The sequence below is a fragment of the Ischnura elegans genome, chromosome 8 (assembly GCF_921293095.1).
Source record: "Ischnura elegans chromosome 8, ioIscEleg1.1, whole genome shotgun sequence".
NCBI classification, from domain to species: Eukaryota; Metazoa; Arthropoda; class Insecta; order Odonata; family Coenagrionidae; genus Ischnura; species Ischnura elegans.
Genome location: NC_060253.1, coordinates 23,305,376 through 23,323,750, shown reverse-complemented (window position 1 = coordinate 23,323,750; position 18,375 = coordinate 23,305,376). Strand labels below are relative to the sequence as shown.

At 38.7% G+C, this 18,375-nt stretch overlaps 1 protein-coding gene across 3 annotated transcripts in view; it reads left to right on the top strand.

The window, feature by feature from the left end:
• Positions 1–18,375, top strand: part of LOC124164071 (transmembrane protein 245) — a 74,371-nt gene extending 55,996 nt beyond the window's left edge. For 2 of the 3 annotated variants that reach the window (XM_046541242.1, XM_046541240.1), the window contains 2 exons: positions 3,676–3,861; positions 11,549–11,677. In XM_046541242.1, coding sequence (XP_046397198.1) covers positions 3,676–3,861; positions 11,549–11,594 — 232 coding nt within the window. In that variant the 3' untranslated portion in view covers positions 11,595–11,677. Of the gene's footprint in view, positions 1–3,675; positions 3,862–11,548; positions 11,678–14,892 lie in introns of those variants that run through there. The other variant, XM_046541241.1, reaches the window with a different exon arrangement.

Here is an 18,375-nt window from a genome sequence, read left to right as displayed (position 1 = left end):
TATACTGTGTAGAAAGTTGAAGTCCGTTTTAAGTCTGAGATTCTGAAGATTAGACAAGGAAAGATAAGACAATACAGCATCAGAGGACATATTGCGTAAGTGAGGGATTCTATGCCTAACTATTTTGGCAAAGAAGTGGGGGATGCAATCGAGGGATTTTAGGTTAGTCGGGGCTGACATGGACCAAATTGGAGAGCAATACAAAACTATGGGAAGGACAATCGTTGAGAAATAGGAGTGGAGTGCAATGGGATCCTTAATTTCCGTGAAGCGGTAAAGAAGGCCTAACAGAGACATGGCTTTCTTTTTTACAGTCTGAATGTGGTCGGAGTAGTTTAGTTTGGGGTCGGTTATAACGCGTGTTGCGGATTATCCGTGCGTGAGTTTCACACTTTTTCGACGTTTTCCGCAATCTTTAATAAAAAAAAAAGAAATGACGCTAAAGCACCAGGATATTTGCATTTTAATGCTAGGCTACACCGGACTTATTATTTCTACTAGAATTCCCTTTTGTAAAATGTAATTATTTTATTTACTTGCTGACAAGGACTGTTTTAAGTCTACTAGGACGTCTGCTCTAGCAGTGCTGACGACGATCAGTGGTGGGGAAAAAAACTCTTGATTAATTTTTAAAGATTCTTCAATGTTTAACCAATTGTAAATTAGGAAAACTGTTATTAGCGATCGTTAATTGCATATTTCATATTGCAAATTTGCAATTATTGCAGTGGCCTCGCATGCGGTTGAATGTGGCCCAAGGGAACCGGAGATTTCGTCGCACTCAGTCATGTTTACGCCGTGACTATTCAATGTCAAACAGGAGAGAAAGGGAATATGTAGTAGAAGTGAAGGCAGTGAGGGAAGTGGAAGTAGAGATAACATGAGTCATAGTTGGGCACTCGTCTGCGTAGACAATTTTCTATAAGTCCTGGTTTCCTATAGCCGCTGCTGCGCGATGGCGTGATTGCATGCCCGTTGCCTTCATGGGAGTTCCGTGTTCTTGTTTTCCTAGCATCCCGGTGCACGATCGCGCTCAGTGATCACATATCTGCATCCCGCAGCAGTTACAATCTGGATAACTTGTGCGAGACACGACTTCGCGGCGTGGTGCCTGACAGTGTAGTTTCCGACGTCACACAGTGGTTTTGAAGCAATTGTGCAAACCACTTTTCTGAATCCGTGATCTTGCAGCCACGGAAGCGGATGCATGGTTTTTGGAAACCAGATATCACACGAAGGGGTAGGAATGGGAGTACAATCACGTTTTTGCTGCTAAAAAGATTGTGGTCTGGAAAAGAAAGCTCTTAATGATTCCGGAAAGCAATATAAAAGAACAGACGATGTGCATAAGTAATATTCAATCGTTTGATTTTTATGAATCATGAGAATTAAATGATATTCAAGTGAAAGTTTGGATTATTTGTGTTTTCCGATTATTTGTGCTGCCTCTCCCCATCATTTGCCAGGATAATTGGGAGTATGCTAAGTATGCTGTATAGCTAAGCTCCAAACGTAAACAATGCTTCATAATTACATAGCTCTCTACATTATAGGTAATCGCTGTTCAAAGTTTAAAGGGGGAAAAAAATTAATGCACCAAATAAGGATGTGTCATTTTTTAAATGTTTTAGAGTCTGTAGTTATTGGAACAGCTTTCTATGAATAAAAAAATATGATTTTAAGTCATATAAACATGTTACGTGCAGCATTAAAAATTTTTGACCAGTTAAATGTGATCTTTCTAAAGAAGGTCAGAAAACAGCTAAGAAATGGGGAGTAGAAGTAAATATGATATGAATAGAAAGCAGCTTTGGCAGTGAAAGATGGATTGCATTCCACTATGATTACTTTTTATGAATTCTAGAGGTAAAGTTTAGAAATTTCTTGATATTTTGTGGCATGACATCATGAAATTTTCACAGAAATGTAAGGGAATCAATATTACTTTACTAGGTTGTAATTTTATGCATAAATGCCACCGTTGGCGTAAGAGTTCTAGAGTCTCACACTAGGTCTAATCTAAGTCATCTCTATGGATAATTAATTTTTTTTAAATGAAATTAATTAATTTTAAAAAAATCAAATGGATCGACCGAGTTAGTAACGAGGAAGTCTTAAGAAGATTGGGAGAGAAGAGAAGCCTAATGAAAACCTTAACAAGAAGACGGAATAACCTTATAGGCCACATCTTGAGACATGATGGCCTGATGAAGACAATCGTCGAAGGACAAGTGGAAGGCAAGAACGGAAAAGGAAGACCTCGAACAAAATATATGGAACAATTGAAGAAGGATGTGAAAGAGAAGAAATACGTAGGTGTGAAAAGATAAGCTGATAGGAGAACTGAGTGGAGAGCTGCGTCAAACCAAACCTAGGATTGTTGACCAGTGATGATGATGATTATTGATATTAAACTATTGCTATTTTTTCTATGAACTTGCCTGTAGATAATGTGATAGTGTGTGCTGGATGTGTTAGTGCAAGCCTCCTTCTGACTTTGGGCTCTTGTGTTGTCCTGTACAAGTATCCAGTTGCAAGTCCTTCTTTTGTCTCCATGAGAATAAACTACAGTGGAACCTCGTTAAAGCGAGTACGGGCTATAGCGACACCCCCGCTATTACGAGAGATAGCCGATGCACCGTCAATTGACCCTATAATAAGCGTGTTAAAAAATTCGTTTTTACGAGACCCTTTCGGTGTTGGCTCTCGCCATAGCGAGGGTTTCACCGCCGGAAGACTTTCATGAAGACTCCTTAACCTCTGTAATTGCTAGCGATCTGTTAGAAATGAAGTTAATGGAGTGCTCAGTCTCAAATTTATGTGGTAAACTGTCGTTCGATAAATATAATGATTGACGAAACAATGCTTTGCATGATTTTTATTCAGTGCGGCGCTTATAAATTGTTTGAATAGTTAGTCGTTATTTGAGTAAGGAAATTTAGTGATGCAAAAAAACATCGCCTTTTGTCTGGATTTATGCTTCCGTTTATCGGATAGATGTTTATCTGTCGCCGCACCACTCTTGTTCCTGTATATCTGTTCGCAACAGGTATATTGGCTATTATTTGCTCCACCTCCGGTAAAGCGACAATTCGCTATAGCGAGTGTTTATTAGTGCACCGTGGGGTGTCGTTATATCGAGGTTGCACTGTAAAATGGTAAACTTCCTCACAATTTTATTTATTTAACCCTTTTACTGCCACCGGGCCGATACATCGGCCCTTGCTGGTTCAGCGAAAACTGCCGATTTATCAGCCAGAATTATTTCACTTTTTTTTTTCGTGATTGTTGCCTTTTCAACGGCTGTAATTTATGTATACCCCCATAATCTATCCATGGTCATTAGGTCCATTTCACAAAAATTGGGAAAAAAATGTAGACACATTGAATAAATTGAAAATTTTTAAAATCTGAAATGTTGCTAATTCCGGAAAATAGCCTTGGCAGTCTTCGTACATCCCACCTGAAATGGGCTGCCAGTAAAAGGGTTAAGTACCGACCCAGTTTCGACACGTAAGGTACTTGATAATGACACTACATGTCGAAACCGTGTCGGTACTTAAATAAATAAAATTGTGTGGAAGTTTACCATTTTAGTTTATTCTCATGGAGATCAAACATTTCCACAAGACATCGCCGGACACTGTTAGCTATGTCCTTCTTTTGTGTTTGCAGTGCTGGTCACCCTTACCTCACTGGCCTGTCCATCGCTGGTGGGATATTCTGCCTGGGCGTTGAGGGTGCCATCATGGGACCTTTGCTGCTGTGCTGCGTCCTGGTCGTGCTCAACTTGTCCACCAACCTCATCAAGGACTCTACGTCGGATGTCTCTGTGCCACCGCAGTTGAGGCGACTCAGGAGGTTAGTGGGGATGTGCCCCTCCTGAAATCAAGGGCGATTCTTACTTTGCTGACGATCTCAGGACCTTGGGATATGGAATGAATAAGTGCCCGAAAGCACACTGTCGGTTTCAATATTCGTGATAAACTGAAAGGTGCTGAATAGTAAGGTATGAGAGGTCATAGTGGCATTCCTGCTTCTGATAGTCTGTACAGCTTGTAACAACTTCGAATTGGACAGTGGTGGTGATGAGCAGGGGCGCAGCTAGGAATTAAGGCTGGGGGAGGTTTAGGTGCAACTAATACCAGGATGTGTGGGTGTAAGTATACCCACCAAGATAAGCGGTATGTGCAAGATTAATTAATTGCGGAATTTTAAGATAAATCGTTCAAAATGGTGAGTTTTACGGCTTTCTGAGGGATATTTTATTATTCCTTTCACTTCTCTTTTAACGAAATCAATCCAATTAAGATAAATGGATTAATGTTAAAAATTTCTCTTGAGCTGTGGGGGGGGGGGGGGGGGGTTTATCACCTTAAACCCCCTTGCTGCACCACTGGCGATAAGAGCCCCTGATGTTTTGAATGTGAACACCCGGGTTGTAGGACTAAATTTTGCCCGTCTTTTTCATTTTCGTAAAAATAAATCGCGATAAGATCAAAGTGATGGCGTTTTTTATATAGCATCGGGAGTAGGGAAGGAATGGGAGGCTTTAATTCATATCCATTTATACACACATACCGAATTTAGGGGCCCCACAAAAATTTTTGCGGGGGACCCCCACATTCTTTGCGCAGCCATTGGAATCAGATGTTTGAAAACAAGGCCTGAGGTCACATTAAAGATGGACTCTATAGCATTTAATATTAGGTGCTTATTAGCATATTGCAGGTTCATTTCTAAGGGAAAAATTTTTCCATTTGTATCGCCTTGATATTTCAAAATTGAAGGGATTTATTGAAATGTACTTCGAATTATACAGTTTTGTGTTAATCGTACTTTCTGGGAATAATCCCATAAATTTTCATAAATTTCTAGAAAGATGTGTAATACAGACTATAGAGTGGGAAAAACTGGTATGCATCATTGCACCAAGTAAATTTTATGAGATTCACGATCTCTTTTGAGTTTAATCGGCATCGCGGAAATGTCGTGGATCATTTTTCCATGCTAGAGGTGCAAAGACACTTTGAGCTTGACCTAACTCAGCTGCAGCACTAATTTTTGACTGGGTAAGTATGTATATTTCTACGTTATTATTACATGTAATTTAGAGACAAAGCATTCTTCAGCCTTGAGTCCTGACTTGATCCACATGCCTATTGTTTCCAACATCCAAAAAGGTCACTGTGTGTGATTAGTCAGGCCTCACACTCTTGGCAGGAACATCCATCATGATGTTATTTTGCCCGCTGAATTTTCTACCTGCCAAATCACTTCTTCACAAAATCTTCTCACAAATGAACTACAGCCATAGTCCACTTGAAGTTATCTTAAGAGATACGAGAGGTACCATATTTCTCCGAATATAGGTAGTCCCCCTCCGAATATAGTCCCTCCCCCCTAATTTTGAGGCTTCAGTTTCGGGAAAAGTTAAAAAAATGCGTTAGAATGTAGTCCCCCCCTTTTCGTTTACCATGGGCATTTTTGGAAAAAAAGGGGGGACTATATTCAGGCATATACGGTATATGAAAAGTTAAGTCTCCAAGGCCTACAAATTGCTGCATTAGGCACTATCCAAAATCTGGCTACTCTGTTGTGCTTTTTGGTTCTTATCCCTTACTGTTGCTTTAACTGTACCTCATTACTAAGCTTATTGATGGCACAGTACCCAATCACGGTGGACATCCTGATTGTTTGCCTGCCAAGTGCGAACTGAAGAAACTGTCAAAACAATGGAAATATGTGGATAGACCAAAACCCAATTAGTTTATGGTAGAAAAATCAGTGGGAAAGATTATGCTTATGTACCATACCAACAGTGATCCTGCGTGCTGTCATAGCAGCACATGCAAGATGAATTTTGCTGTATTCGGGGTGTGGGAGGGGAAGAGGTGTGCGGGGAGGGTAGGGGGAGCAGCCTGCTGCTCCTCTATCCGCGACACTGCGTGGGCGTTGGAATATTGTCTTCCCTGATGTGCACTCAAATTTGGCATTTTGTGGCTCATACAACGGTGGGACAAACATCAAAATGAACGAAATTTTTGTCATAGACCGCAGTAACTCAGCAAAATCTTTAGGGAATAACCATATATTAAAATTTTAGATTTTTGACTTTCCCCCCCGAATGACATTTGAGTGATGGTCAGGGGTTCACCTAGTGGTCTCAAATTTTTCAGGCCTTATTTTTGATCAGTCCCAAAACTTTTTTTTGCTGGGCCTGATGGATTAAAAAAATTGATTTTTCTATTCTGGTCTACTGTAGATGTGGCATGCAGGGTAGTTTATGGATCTAGATTAAGGGAAAGTAAACCTCCTCCATTCTTTCATGCTGTGTCATCAGGTCCATTGTATTTACTCGTAATTAAATGTGCTGCATTTACTCATCATATATTGGGTAATATGTCAAAAAATCATTTGCATTTATGCTAACTTCAAATTCCTTGCTCTTGATATTTAACCAAATTTTTAGTGATGATGAATATGAACTTCAATTTTGCCTCCTAAATAATGATTTTCTCTTAAGTCCTATTTTTTTCAAATTCAAAGGAATTTTCATGCTGTGGCTCTCATTTAGTTTATAGCCATGTGTATGCTTTCCATCACTCTATTTAACTAAGGTATACATTTTACCTTATAGTTAAGTTCAGTCCTGATCAAAAAGTTTATGTGACCATGGAAGGAATAATCCCTTGTTCCTGCAATTTATAACTTACCCACGAGAGGAGGATTGGTTCTCATTCCAGTATGGGCATTTTGTGCTTTCTGACGTGAGGGCATGGTTGTCAACGCAGCATTTAAGAGAAGTTCTCAGTCTTCCGTGGTATGAATTTTTCAGGAGGACTGCACAATTTACTGTCCCTTTTCATATCACATTTAAGGCAAATCCTTCTATTTTGTGTAATAGTTTAGACTTGTTGTTCATTTCACAGGCACACCCACCATAAGTAGTTTATGATGAGGTCTAAAAAATTCTGATTCCTTTGACCATAATCACGTGACATTATGTTCGGTCTACAATCAGACATAAGCTGTGTGGCAGATTCTGTAAGATGTTAACTGTAGAACATAAGAAATTACTTATCTCCAATCGGAGATGTACGTCATAAGACAAAATTTCAAAATGAAGGCAAAGTGGGTAGTTGAGCTCAGATATCAATACTCTCTGTCAACACTTATGTTTTCATTGCATTTTTTCCTATGGTACTGATGTTTGCAAAGATATTTTTTCCAGATTTTTTCTTCCAAACATTCAGTGAACTATTTTTACACTCCATATAACTCTGCACCTAATTTTTTAGTGGTTTTTATGTCATCTAGCAACTTTAGCCTAGTCAGTGCCCAAGATGTTGTATTTTTTTTTCATGATTAGGTGTTTCATGATTACCCATAGGCATAAGTTTAATCATATTTCTTTTGGCTCACGGATTATGGCTAATTTCAATTGTGGAATGGTATTTTGGCTTCCTTATAGCTTATGTCTAGAGATGCGTGAAAATCGCAAATGCGATAAATGGGATGTACACAAATAAATGCGACATAGATGCGATGACTGGACTTTTATGATATTTTTATGCAAATTTGCCTTTTTGACGGCAAAATCCGTGCATATTGTGCCGAGCGCAGTTTAATGCAATGCTCCGCCGACACTCACCGCTTAAAGCATGTTAGCGCCTGGCCAGCTGCTAGTTGGCTGGGACTCTACGTGGCCTTGAACTACAAGCGGGCGCGGGCAAGCTACACTTCCGCCACTTTATGTCTTATTCCTTAATTTGTTATTGTTCTACAACATGATTATTTAAAATACCGTATAAGCGTGTGTAAGAGGCGCACACGTGTAAGAGGCGCACCCCTATTTTTAGCATCGGAGCTATGAAGAAAAACATTTTGCGGCATTTTTTTTAATACTATGGCGTGGTGTTGCAGACGTAGGCCTGGAATTTCGACAGTTATCGAACTTTCCTCTTTCAATATTAATTAAAAGAGGAAATTTTGATAACTGCGGCGGTAATAGCGGCATAAGAGGGAATAGAAAGAGTTCCGATCCTCTCTTTGCATACGCCGTTGCTCTACGATGCTTGTCCTATTCACGAAGAATTTTGTTTAAATGCTCTCGCAGGAGTATTGCAATAGAATTGCAGCCTTGGAAAATTTTAAGGCAAAACATGACAGGCACATAGCATGAACCTTCCCAAGAGCTTGGACAACAATCTCAGCGCCGGGGCAATCTCAGCGCCGTGGGATAATAACCACGTTGTAGATTTAACGGAACCACACTCGGCCCTCCATCAGCCAATTCCTCTGCCGTTTTTTTTCCTTTCTGAGACCCCACAGGAAAATAGGAAAACATCAAGTTACAGTGGAACAATGGAAACGTGTTTCATCCCTACCCCGTCTCACCAACTGACCTTGATCGATCTCCCATTTTATGGAGGCCAAATGATAGGTGAGTCATCTACTGAGCCCGAAGATATCTCGATAGCTTTCAATAATTGTATGACACGCACGAGGTTCAAAAAAAGAAAGAGATCTAACGCGACGCATATCTGACAGACTTTGAGTTTTTTAAGCTCTAATTGTTTGACACAAAGATTTATAGTTACAACAATGCTACTAATATTCAAAATAGTCCAAACAGGACAATTTCGGAAGAAACAAGTGTAGCATAAGCGCATTCAAACAAGACGAGACGGACTGGAAACTTTAGGCAACGCAAACTGCGTATATCACTTTGCTGCGCCTTCGCCCCTTCGCTTTGAAGGCAACGACGTCACATGCAAGATCGGACGTGTTCTTCCCGTGCTCCTTCGCTCATAGGGCTCATTGCCTCGTAGCTTGAATAACGGAGGGGAGGGTTCGCGCTCCTTCCCCTGGACCTCTCCTTCCGCGCTCTTCACTTATAAGCATTTCTGATTTCTTCCGTCCACAATTTAGTCCAACATTGAACACACTCGTTCGAATTTTTTTAAGCGCAGGTTTTGACTCCAATATAATTTTCAGTTGCAATAATCCTCTTATTAGCGTCTGAAGATGATTTTTGGAAAATCAGGTCCTCAGCGTAATGGAAATTACTCGGCAAGACAGATATTGACTATTGACCAGGCATGTCATCTAAAAATATGCATTTCTCTACGTTTGATAACCGATTACTATATGCAGTATAAATGCCGCGGGATGCCCACTCGTGGCAGTAAATTTAGCGCGCCCTCCGGAGCGAAAAACCCCCGATCTTTTCCAAGTTCACCTCCGGGGTACCGACGTGACTGCGCGATGCTTACAAGAAAAGCAAACTGGAGCATTTTAAAAATACGTCACTAAGGGAGAAACTCCCCTGCCTACCGCTTGTTTTTTACCTACGATTACAGATGACTGACTCACACTGAAAACCAAGGACACTCAGTTCCCCTTAGACTTGCGACCGGTGAAGGGGAGGGGGGAAGATAAGAAGTTTGTGTAAGAGGTGCACCCTCATTTTCGGCTGCAATTTCTGGGAAAAAAGGTGCGCCTCTTACACGCGCTTATACGGTATTCTGTATTTTGTCATGTAACTGTGTTTCACTACATTTTATCGTCATCTACCACATTATGAGAATAAAAAATAGACGCTACAAATTGCGATAAACTGCTATTGAAAGTGCGATAAAATAAAAATGAAAGTGCAATTTTCACGTATCTCTACTTATGTCCCATTGTAGACCAGGCTAAAAGGTGGAAATTTCTCTATTTCATCACTTCTGTTAGCCATTGTTGCTTGGTCACCTTTTTGACTGTGAAATATGTATGAAGCCCTGATAGATAACATCTGGGAAAATGCAAGCTTAAGCAAACAATAGAATTTGACCTTGGGCTGCTGATCTAGAGTGCTACTTAAGCCAAAATAGGTTTCCCAATCACAGTCAATGGGCCCAATCAGGGGGAGTGAGATCTCGGTGATCTTGCTCACACCACATGAGTGGACGCATCATAGGCCACCTAGGAATAATATTTGAGCTTCCACCAATCATTGGTGATTGCTCAGGCAAGTAGTGACTTAAAAGACAGCGGAAAGAAGTGACTGGGTGCTCACATTGATGTACTACGTAGCGATCGCATTCAGGGACAAATTCCACAGCTGTTGTGGTAGCGCTCTGAGTGCTCACTCCCCCAAAATGCACCCAACATTAATGCAGTTCTTCTTCCCAAATAGTGCATGAATTTACCATTAAATATTACCTTTTTCCACTCATCCATCACTCTGGGAAAAGTTTCCTACTCCATGCTGGGCTATAATTTGTACTACTAGTCACATACGTATACGGTTCTATTGTGGGTGAGGCTATTAAAAGATTTTCTGAGCGAGGGTTTGGATTAATTATTAAAAAAAACTTTTGTGGCCAACGTTTCACTTTATTTTTAAGGCATCATCAGGGCAGAGGGTCAGCATTAGCACAAACTTTTGTTTGATGCATATGTGTACCTATAGGATTACATACCATTATTGAGTTTTCAATTTGGTCATACGTATTTCAGCCACCCATAAAGTAGAACATTTATTTACTTTTTTTCTGAGAGGTGAAAGACCAGTGTAGAAAAGGGGAATTAAACAGCAAAGGCTGGTTTTATTAAAAAAATTGGTAATGAATTTAAATTCAGCTCTTAACAAGAATTTAGTTTCACAGATTTGTAGAAATAAAGATGTTTACTCCGGTTATGGACAGGAAATTGGGGTATCTGGGTTCGAATCTTGGTCAAGGCAAATGATTTTTCTCTGTGGATTTTTAACACAATTTTTGCATTGCGGGTGACCTCATGAAAATTATCACCATGGCCAGTTCCGGCACGTATACTAAAAACCAATATGTCCTTCACACCAGCGATCATTCTTATGCATAACCAGCTAAAAACTTCTGCACCCAGGTTATTAAAATTAAATTCAGTTGTTTTATAGCTGCATAAATGTCTTCTCCTTAGTTTTATACCCATCTTCATGATGATTCACAGTTAGAGCTTACATGGCGTGGATAAAAAGAAGAAAAAAGTGAATTTGGCGTTCCATAGTTTCATGCTTATTGTCCTGTTAATTCATAATGAGCAAAAACCTATGTTAATTTTCTTATTTATTTAGTCAGAATACATGATAATTTTGTGTATGAATGCCACTGCCATTGGCGTATTGGAATCTCACGCTAAGTTCTCCCCATGGATAATTCATGGCTGATATTTAAATAAACCAGCCTTATCTTCTGATATGCGATGTATGGTAAGGGAAACTGCATTATCATTCTTTCCAAGTGGGATAACTATTTTGGTGGAAGTAGCTCTGTACCACAGAGACTCAAGGTAAAATTCTGTTAATCATATCAGTTTGCATTTAATTAACTGTTAATGCTGAGCCTATTCCCTTATGAAGCTTTGAAAAGAAAGCAAAATAATGCAAATTTTCTCATTGGTAGACTGAACCCTTAAGAAGTTTGCGAAAGAAATACCCATGACTACCTGTAAATTGGCAGTTCCATATCATACATGTTGTGATCTTCATTTGTTGCTACTTCTTTCAATGCTATTTTAGGTCTACAGTAATGACTCTACTGTGGGAAAATTTATTTAAATCTTGAACCAATTGACCTGAAGATTTTATATATTTTACCCAAGACGTGCAAACTAATAATCATCAAGAGAGGAAAAGTAAGTGAGCAACACTCATGCTTAGTGGAAAAAGATTAATTTATATATTAATGAGGTTGCCTTTACTGCAATGATTGAATTGATTTCAAATCATTGGTACTGGAGGAAAAACCATAAGAGTTATTTTATCTTCATTGCTCTACGCTCAACTTTTTGTTGTAATTCCAGAAATCAAGTCTGTACTATGTTGTGTTTTTGTGATGCATATACCTTAGGAATGTAAATAAAATTGAGGTTTTGTTTCAGAGATCACTAATTTTGATTGCTTGTTTTGAAGGTTGTTTACAGTATCATATACATTTAGTTTGGTGTGAAGTATCAATGTCTTTAAATTTTTTAAAATTCCAAATTCATTGCATTGTTTATTTAGGTTTCTTGTTATTGTTCTCATCAGTCTCCTAAGCATTTGATGCAAAAAAGGTTATTGTGACATTTTAACAATGTTTTGGTGCTAAAAATTATCCTGGATTTGTCCTGACTAAGTTGAGAGGCATTACTCTTAAAGCTCATGCACAGAAAAAAATTATTTCAAATGCATACTCTACGAAAAATTAGCTTCACAATTCTGAGATTTCATCAGTGGTTAAGTTAGGGGCTATCCTAAGAGACTTCTACCCGAAAGGGTTTCATTTCAAGATTTATAAGGCTATAAATATATTCATCAATTATTTTTGTTTCAAACAAAGCAGGAATGGAGGTATGGTATATTAATTTCCATGCAGTGCTTTATATTACATTGCAGTGAAGTCTTGGAAGTCTGCCCGTAGTGAATGGCAAACTTCAATTTACCACTACGTCCATATACATATTCGACTCTATTTGACTTTTGAAGGGAAAAATTTTTGTCTCTTGAACGCTGACTGGAAGAGAAAATGAACAGGGGATGTTGCTGGACTTATGAGAAAGTATCGAAAAGGATGAATTGAAAAAGAGTTACTCAGTTTTGCTTTAATATTTTATAGGGGATTTGAAATTGATCTGGGAAAAGTCAACAATCTTTTCCACTGCCATGGTGAAAATGTTTATCTTGACGAGTGAATCAAAAGAACCACCATGGTGTCAGCAGGCTGAGGGCCTGCTTTTTTGGCACGGAAAGATGCAGTAAATTTGCTTCTGGAACTAAATTAATTCCATGTAAAGCCATTCAATCGCCATTTTAGGAAAATTAATGTTTTGGCAGCAGTTCAATTCTTAGCATTTGATATACTTTGATGCCAAATATATTTTGCCTCCAAAAAGTTCTAGAAGAAAATATATCAGCTCTTAGCTTTGCCATGTCTCTCTCAAAGAAAATTGGAGTGCAATGCCTACTACTCTGAACAATCCGTATGCACAGCTTTTTTTGCTTGTTTCCCTGGCAAACTTGAATCACTTACACTAACTAATGCTAGCAGCACAGCAGCAGGAGAGGGACTATGAGAAGAGACAAAAAAGATGCCTTATTTTGGTAGAGTCTGATTCTTCAGTATAGAGAAGGCAATAAATATGCAAGAGTTTAGGGATAATGAAGGCTTGAATGGTATTTTTTATAAAAATATCTCTTTTTGGTGTTTTCAACTGAACAAATGATGCTTCCACAATGTTAACCCTTTTGAGACAGTGGAGTTCTCGCCTTAGCATGACTGCTGTACTGAGCCCCCGTGAGATTCTTCCGTCCCATCCGTACGGAGCATTTTTGCAGGACATTAGTTGAGAAGGGTATCGGGGATAATCACGCACTCTCAGCACCAACCTTTTTCCACCCTTCCTAGCGGGGACTCTGCATTATCTCGGACTCCGAGGGTAGTTGGGCTCCCTCCTTTCGGGGTTTATAACCCTACCAGAGCGGCATTGGTTTGCAGTCAATCAAGCTTTGCTTATATGAATGAGCTATATGAATAATTTATAACTAATAACTTCTGGCTTTACTTTGTGAAACCTCTCCATATTGGAAGTAAGGAACGAATACTATGCAGTGCCTTTACCAAAATTCCCCCAGTGACCCATGTCCTTCGGGGAAATCATTAACCCATACCAGCCCCTTCAACAGTCAGATTCAACGACCTTCCATAGACTATTGTGATTTAGAAAACTCAATGTACCCCGCTAATCCTCTCTTTCTTCCCCAACACCGCTACCTTCTTTAGCTCTCGTCTCCTCACCCACTTTAACCCCGCCCTCCCCTGGCTGGTCAGATACCTATCCTCACAGGAAAAACCCTCGTCCCAAATCAAGGCTGCCCCTTTCCCCCACCCCCTCTCCCTATTTCAGTCCGTGTTTAACCCTCACCCCCGCTCTTTCAACCAGTCCTTTTCCTTTCCGATAGATGTCCTCACTGTCACTTGTGTACTTTGTGTATGATGCATGCAAGATCAGTCTCCTGACGATGTAACCAAGTTACGAAACCCGGGTCGTGCCCATAATTAAATAACAGTGAACCTTACAAAGTTTTATTTCCTTACTTCCAATATGAATAATTGTTTATTGAACGTAAATTTCAGACTTCAAATTGAATTCCTCGTTTTATTCTGAGAATTGTTTAACTTTGAACGAAGCTCTACCGTCAATATTAATGCATTTAATTCAGCAACAATTTCCATGTTGATGTTTATACTGAAATCGATATATAATTTAATATGTATATATATGTAATAGAATTTTGTTTAAAAATTTTAAATGTTGCTCAAAAGACAAATAATTCAATTCATTGTTTATATTTTTTGAGAAAGGAACAAATATTTATTTTGCAAAATGACTGGATAAACAATTGTATTGCCAAGGTCCCTTACTGCTAAGAGGGGTAATATTAGACTAGGGGTCCGGTTACCTGCTCTTGGATTTCAAAGGTGAAGCCTAAGCCCCGCAGTGTTGGGTCCCGAAACAAAGGCATCGCACACCTGCGACCGTCATGAAAGGGGGAGAGCCAGGAAACGTATACATTCGGCATTCGTTCACCTGCGTAGGGAAATCTCTGACGAAAATTTGCGGCTTTCGTCTTCTGGGTCAAGAAACATCCAGACGCATATTTTTGTCTGTAGTGGGGAAAAGGTTAAACTGTTAAAAATAATACATAATGAAAATAATTTCCCTGGCAAACCGAGAATTATGAATGAATTTTTCTGCTTTGATTGGTTGAACACCCTGCGTATGTAGTGATTTGTTGACTCTCTTTACTTCAGTGCAGTCTCCTGTCTCTGATGACCGAGCATAAAGCAGTTAGAGAAATTTCTCTTATTGCAATACTTTCAGGATGGACTCAGCCCTGTAGTAGCAGCCTCTGCCTTCGGCACCGATTGCTCTGCCACCTGGTGTCCACTTGCTCGTGATGCCACCTACCTCTCTCTATCTCTCTTGCTCATTCACTTGTCTCTGCTTGCTCAAACTCATCTCCGTCAGCCATGTGCCTTCCGCGCAAGCAGAAACAGCTATCAGCATTGGAGTCTCTCCGAGCTCTATGAGCCTTATGTAGTGGTGATTTTTTCTATGCTGAAACCTTTGTATGTGTTTAATTGGCCTAATTTTGACATTGCTGTCTTACAACCCTTTATATCTGGATGATAATTTGTGCAAGGCAATCTAATTGTCTTTCCAGGATTATTATTTTTATTGTGATTTTTTTACCTCGAGCTGATGTTAAGTGCAAACTCTGTACACTTCGGTGTTATGTTATCATTTTCAATGGGTTGATTTTAAAGCTGGTAAAGTTACCTAAGTTCTTCGACAGCAAGTAAAGAAGAAACTTTGGTTATCACTTCCATGTCATGATTGTGAAAGATGTCCTCTTTCTTGGCAGCTAGTCTTTTGCCCATGATATACCATGTGTGTTGAAATACTGTGCAAAGTTGAGTGCGTTGACTTTGAATCAGCAATGATATCTTGGAAGGGTTTGAGTTTGTTCTTTATTTACTGCAGGATTATTGCTCTAAAAGGGGTCCAGTAAGTGTTTTTTTGTAAGAAAGGGCCTGTTCTGTGGTATTTTTGAATTTTTTTGTTTCAGTTTCAAGTGTTGATGAAGAATTATCAAATCAAGTGGGTAAGCTTATGATAATGGGATTACTAATTAATCTTTTGTACCTCTAGCCAAACTAATGTGCTGTGCACACATTTACCTAAGCAAATGCTTATATGTATCGTGTTCACCAATTATGTAGCTTTAACCATATTTTACTATTTTATCGATTGCCAAAAGCTATAGTATTTATACTAAACATAAATTTATATATTAATACTTATTAAAATATGCTATTGCATGTATTGATTGTAGAAATTAGACTTTAAAGTCGCATTTGGGATGCAGGAAGAATGGTTGATGGAATTATGCCCTCCATTTCCTAATAGAAACTCTTCAGATCATGTTGTTTAGGTAGTTAGACTGAGCAGCTTTTAAAGATTACTTATTGTGTATTTTATTGCAAGAAATTTTTGCCATCTCCAAATAGTAAATTGTTCATAGTGTGTGGGAAAATCAGGGCATATATTTTTTAGCTATGCTTTTGCGAGCTTTGTGAGCCCACCTTTGTAGCAGCTTTATCTTACTAACGTGATTTGACTTGACCATTAATTTTCATTGATTGAAAAACTAGTTTGGTAACCATTCTATGATTTATTTTTGTCATAATTCTTATGTTTTAGCTGACTTTTGTCGCAGCAATATTCTAGTTGCAATTAGCACTGTATTTATGTTTAGACCAACATTGCCATTGGAGCCTATGTAAACATTTGATGAGAGTAAGAGGAGGCCAAACTACCTTTGATGAAGTGAAATTATTTAAAGTCGTTTACAAGCTTCAAAATAGATGGAGTAGTGGAGAATTCCATCAGCACCTTATGTGTGAAAAGTTCACTCCGTTTCAACTCAATGCCTTGCTAGGATAGATGAGGGTAGAGGTAATATCAGACCAAGTTAGAGGCATGTGATTTTCGTTCATTTGGGGTAATGAGGCCAGTTTTTTTCCCTTGCTCACCTTGCAAGGATTTTTGTCGTGGATATGCAAAGGCTTCACATGGGTTTTGAACCTGGTACCCTTTCATCAGAAGCCAAGCACTCTACCCATTACAGTACATATACATATTTAAATCCTGCCGTGTGAACAGTGGTGAAAATCACATAAATTCAAATTCCCTTTCCTTTTGACTTGGTGTGTCAAAGGTCCATGGTTCAGTTTCTGGTCCAGGGGAATTTTTTCCATGGATATAAATTGATACCTGGAAGCAAATTTGATAATAGTATGTGATATTGAATCTGTCCGTTTTAAATAAGGAAAATTTACTAAATTTTTTTGCATTACCATGTTGAATTGATGATCAGAGCAGCTCTAATTAGTAAAACTAGTGCCACATTGTTTTTGGGCTCAGTATATCATTAATTTTTTTATGAGTTCATAGGTATTGTTGGTAGGTAAAATCTTGATCCGCGATGATTAATGATATAATTTTTAGTTGATGGCATCTAAAGAGTCAACCTTTTCGTTGGGTTTATTTTCAGTGGTGTAATATCTCAAAAAATCCGGTATATTTTTCCTGTCGGCAGTTTTCAAATGGCCAAAAGAGGAAACTTTCTTGCTTTTGATTTATTCCATTCTCTTCTATTATAATTTACAATGCACCACCAACAAAATTTACTCAGGATGCCAATTTATGTGCTCTGCCACTCTCAGATTAAGATCAAGACATGGGCAGTAGATGCACGTTGCTGTCATGATGATAAACTATGAAATAGAGCTTGCATGTTGAGCGGAAATAGTTTATTTGGCAATATAATAAATACTTGCGGAAGATAGATTGTTAAGTTTTAGACTTTGTTGAGGAAGGAGGAGATATTTTGTTAGGTACCAACGTAATTGTAGAACCTAAATGGATATGCCTCTAGTCAATTAAATTGCTTTGGTGAATGATTTAGAGGAGGATAAGATGTGCAGTGTTAGACATGAGGGTAGCTAAGGTTCATATTAGGTTCTTCCTAGGGGAGAAGCACAACAATCCATAGTCATCTCCATTCATGTGCAATGATAATGTGGTGAAAACTGGAAGAATGGAGCAGAATTCATTGTTACCATGCTGCGGAAGCCTTCCCATCAATCCATAATCATTGTATGGCCGTGTTTGTTAGACGTAAACTTGTTTTTATGGGGGAGTCTTTGGTTTTGGTTTCATGTTGAAATCTTAGAATTTCTCTTATCTTATTTTCAAGTTTCATTTTTGTACTTCATAAGAGGTTTTAAATTAGGGCAGAGATATGTTTTGATGTGAAGGAAGTTTTCCCATTGTTTGAATCGTTTTTAAGTTAATATTTTTATAGTGATGAATGGATTGAATTCGATCCATGTGTCCGAGGATCAGTTGATCCCCATCCACTAATTTTTAATACATATTTATGAAATCTTTGCATATCATGGTTACCAATTAGCCAAATAACATGAGTTGCCTGTTTCTTAAGCAAAATCCTATAATTCTAAGGTCATAAAAGTATAAGCGTCATTCAAAGGGTTCATTTCAGTCAGGAAAGTGTGGGAAATTCCAGGTAAATTAGATTATTGTTGGGGAAAAACTCAAGAGATACAGCAAAAGATGAAAATCGTGTTTGAATGAATAGTATTGCTGTGTTATAGAAGTGAGGTGAGCTGTCCCACCTGGGCAGCAAGGTGTGGTGCTGACTTTGCACTACTTTACTTCCTTTCTGCTGCTACTTCTACTGCTTGACTTCATTTCACTACATATATAGGTGACTTGCTG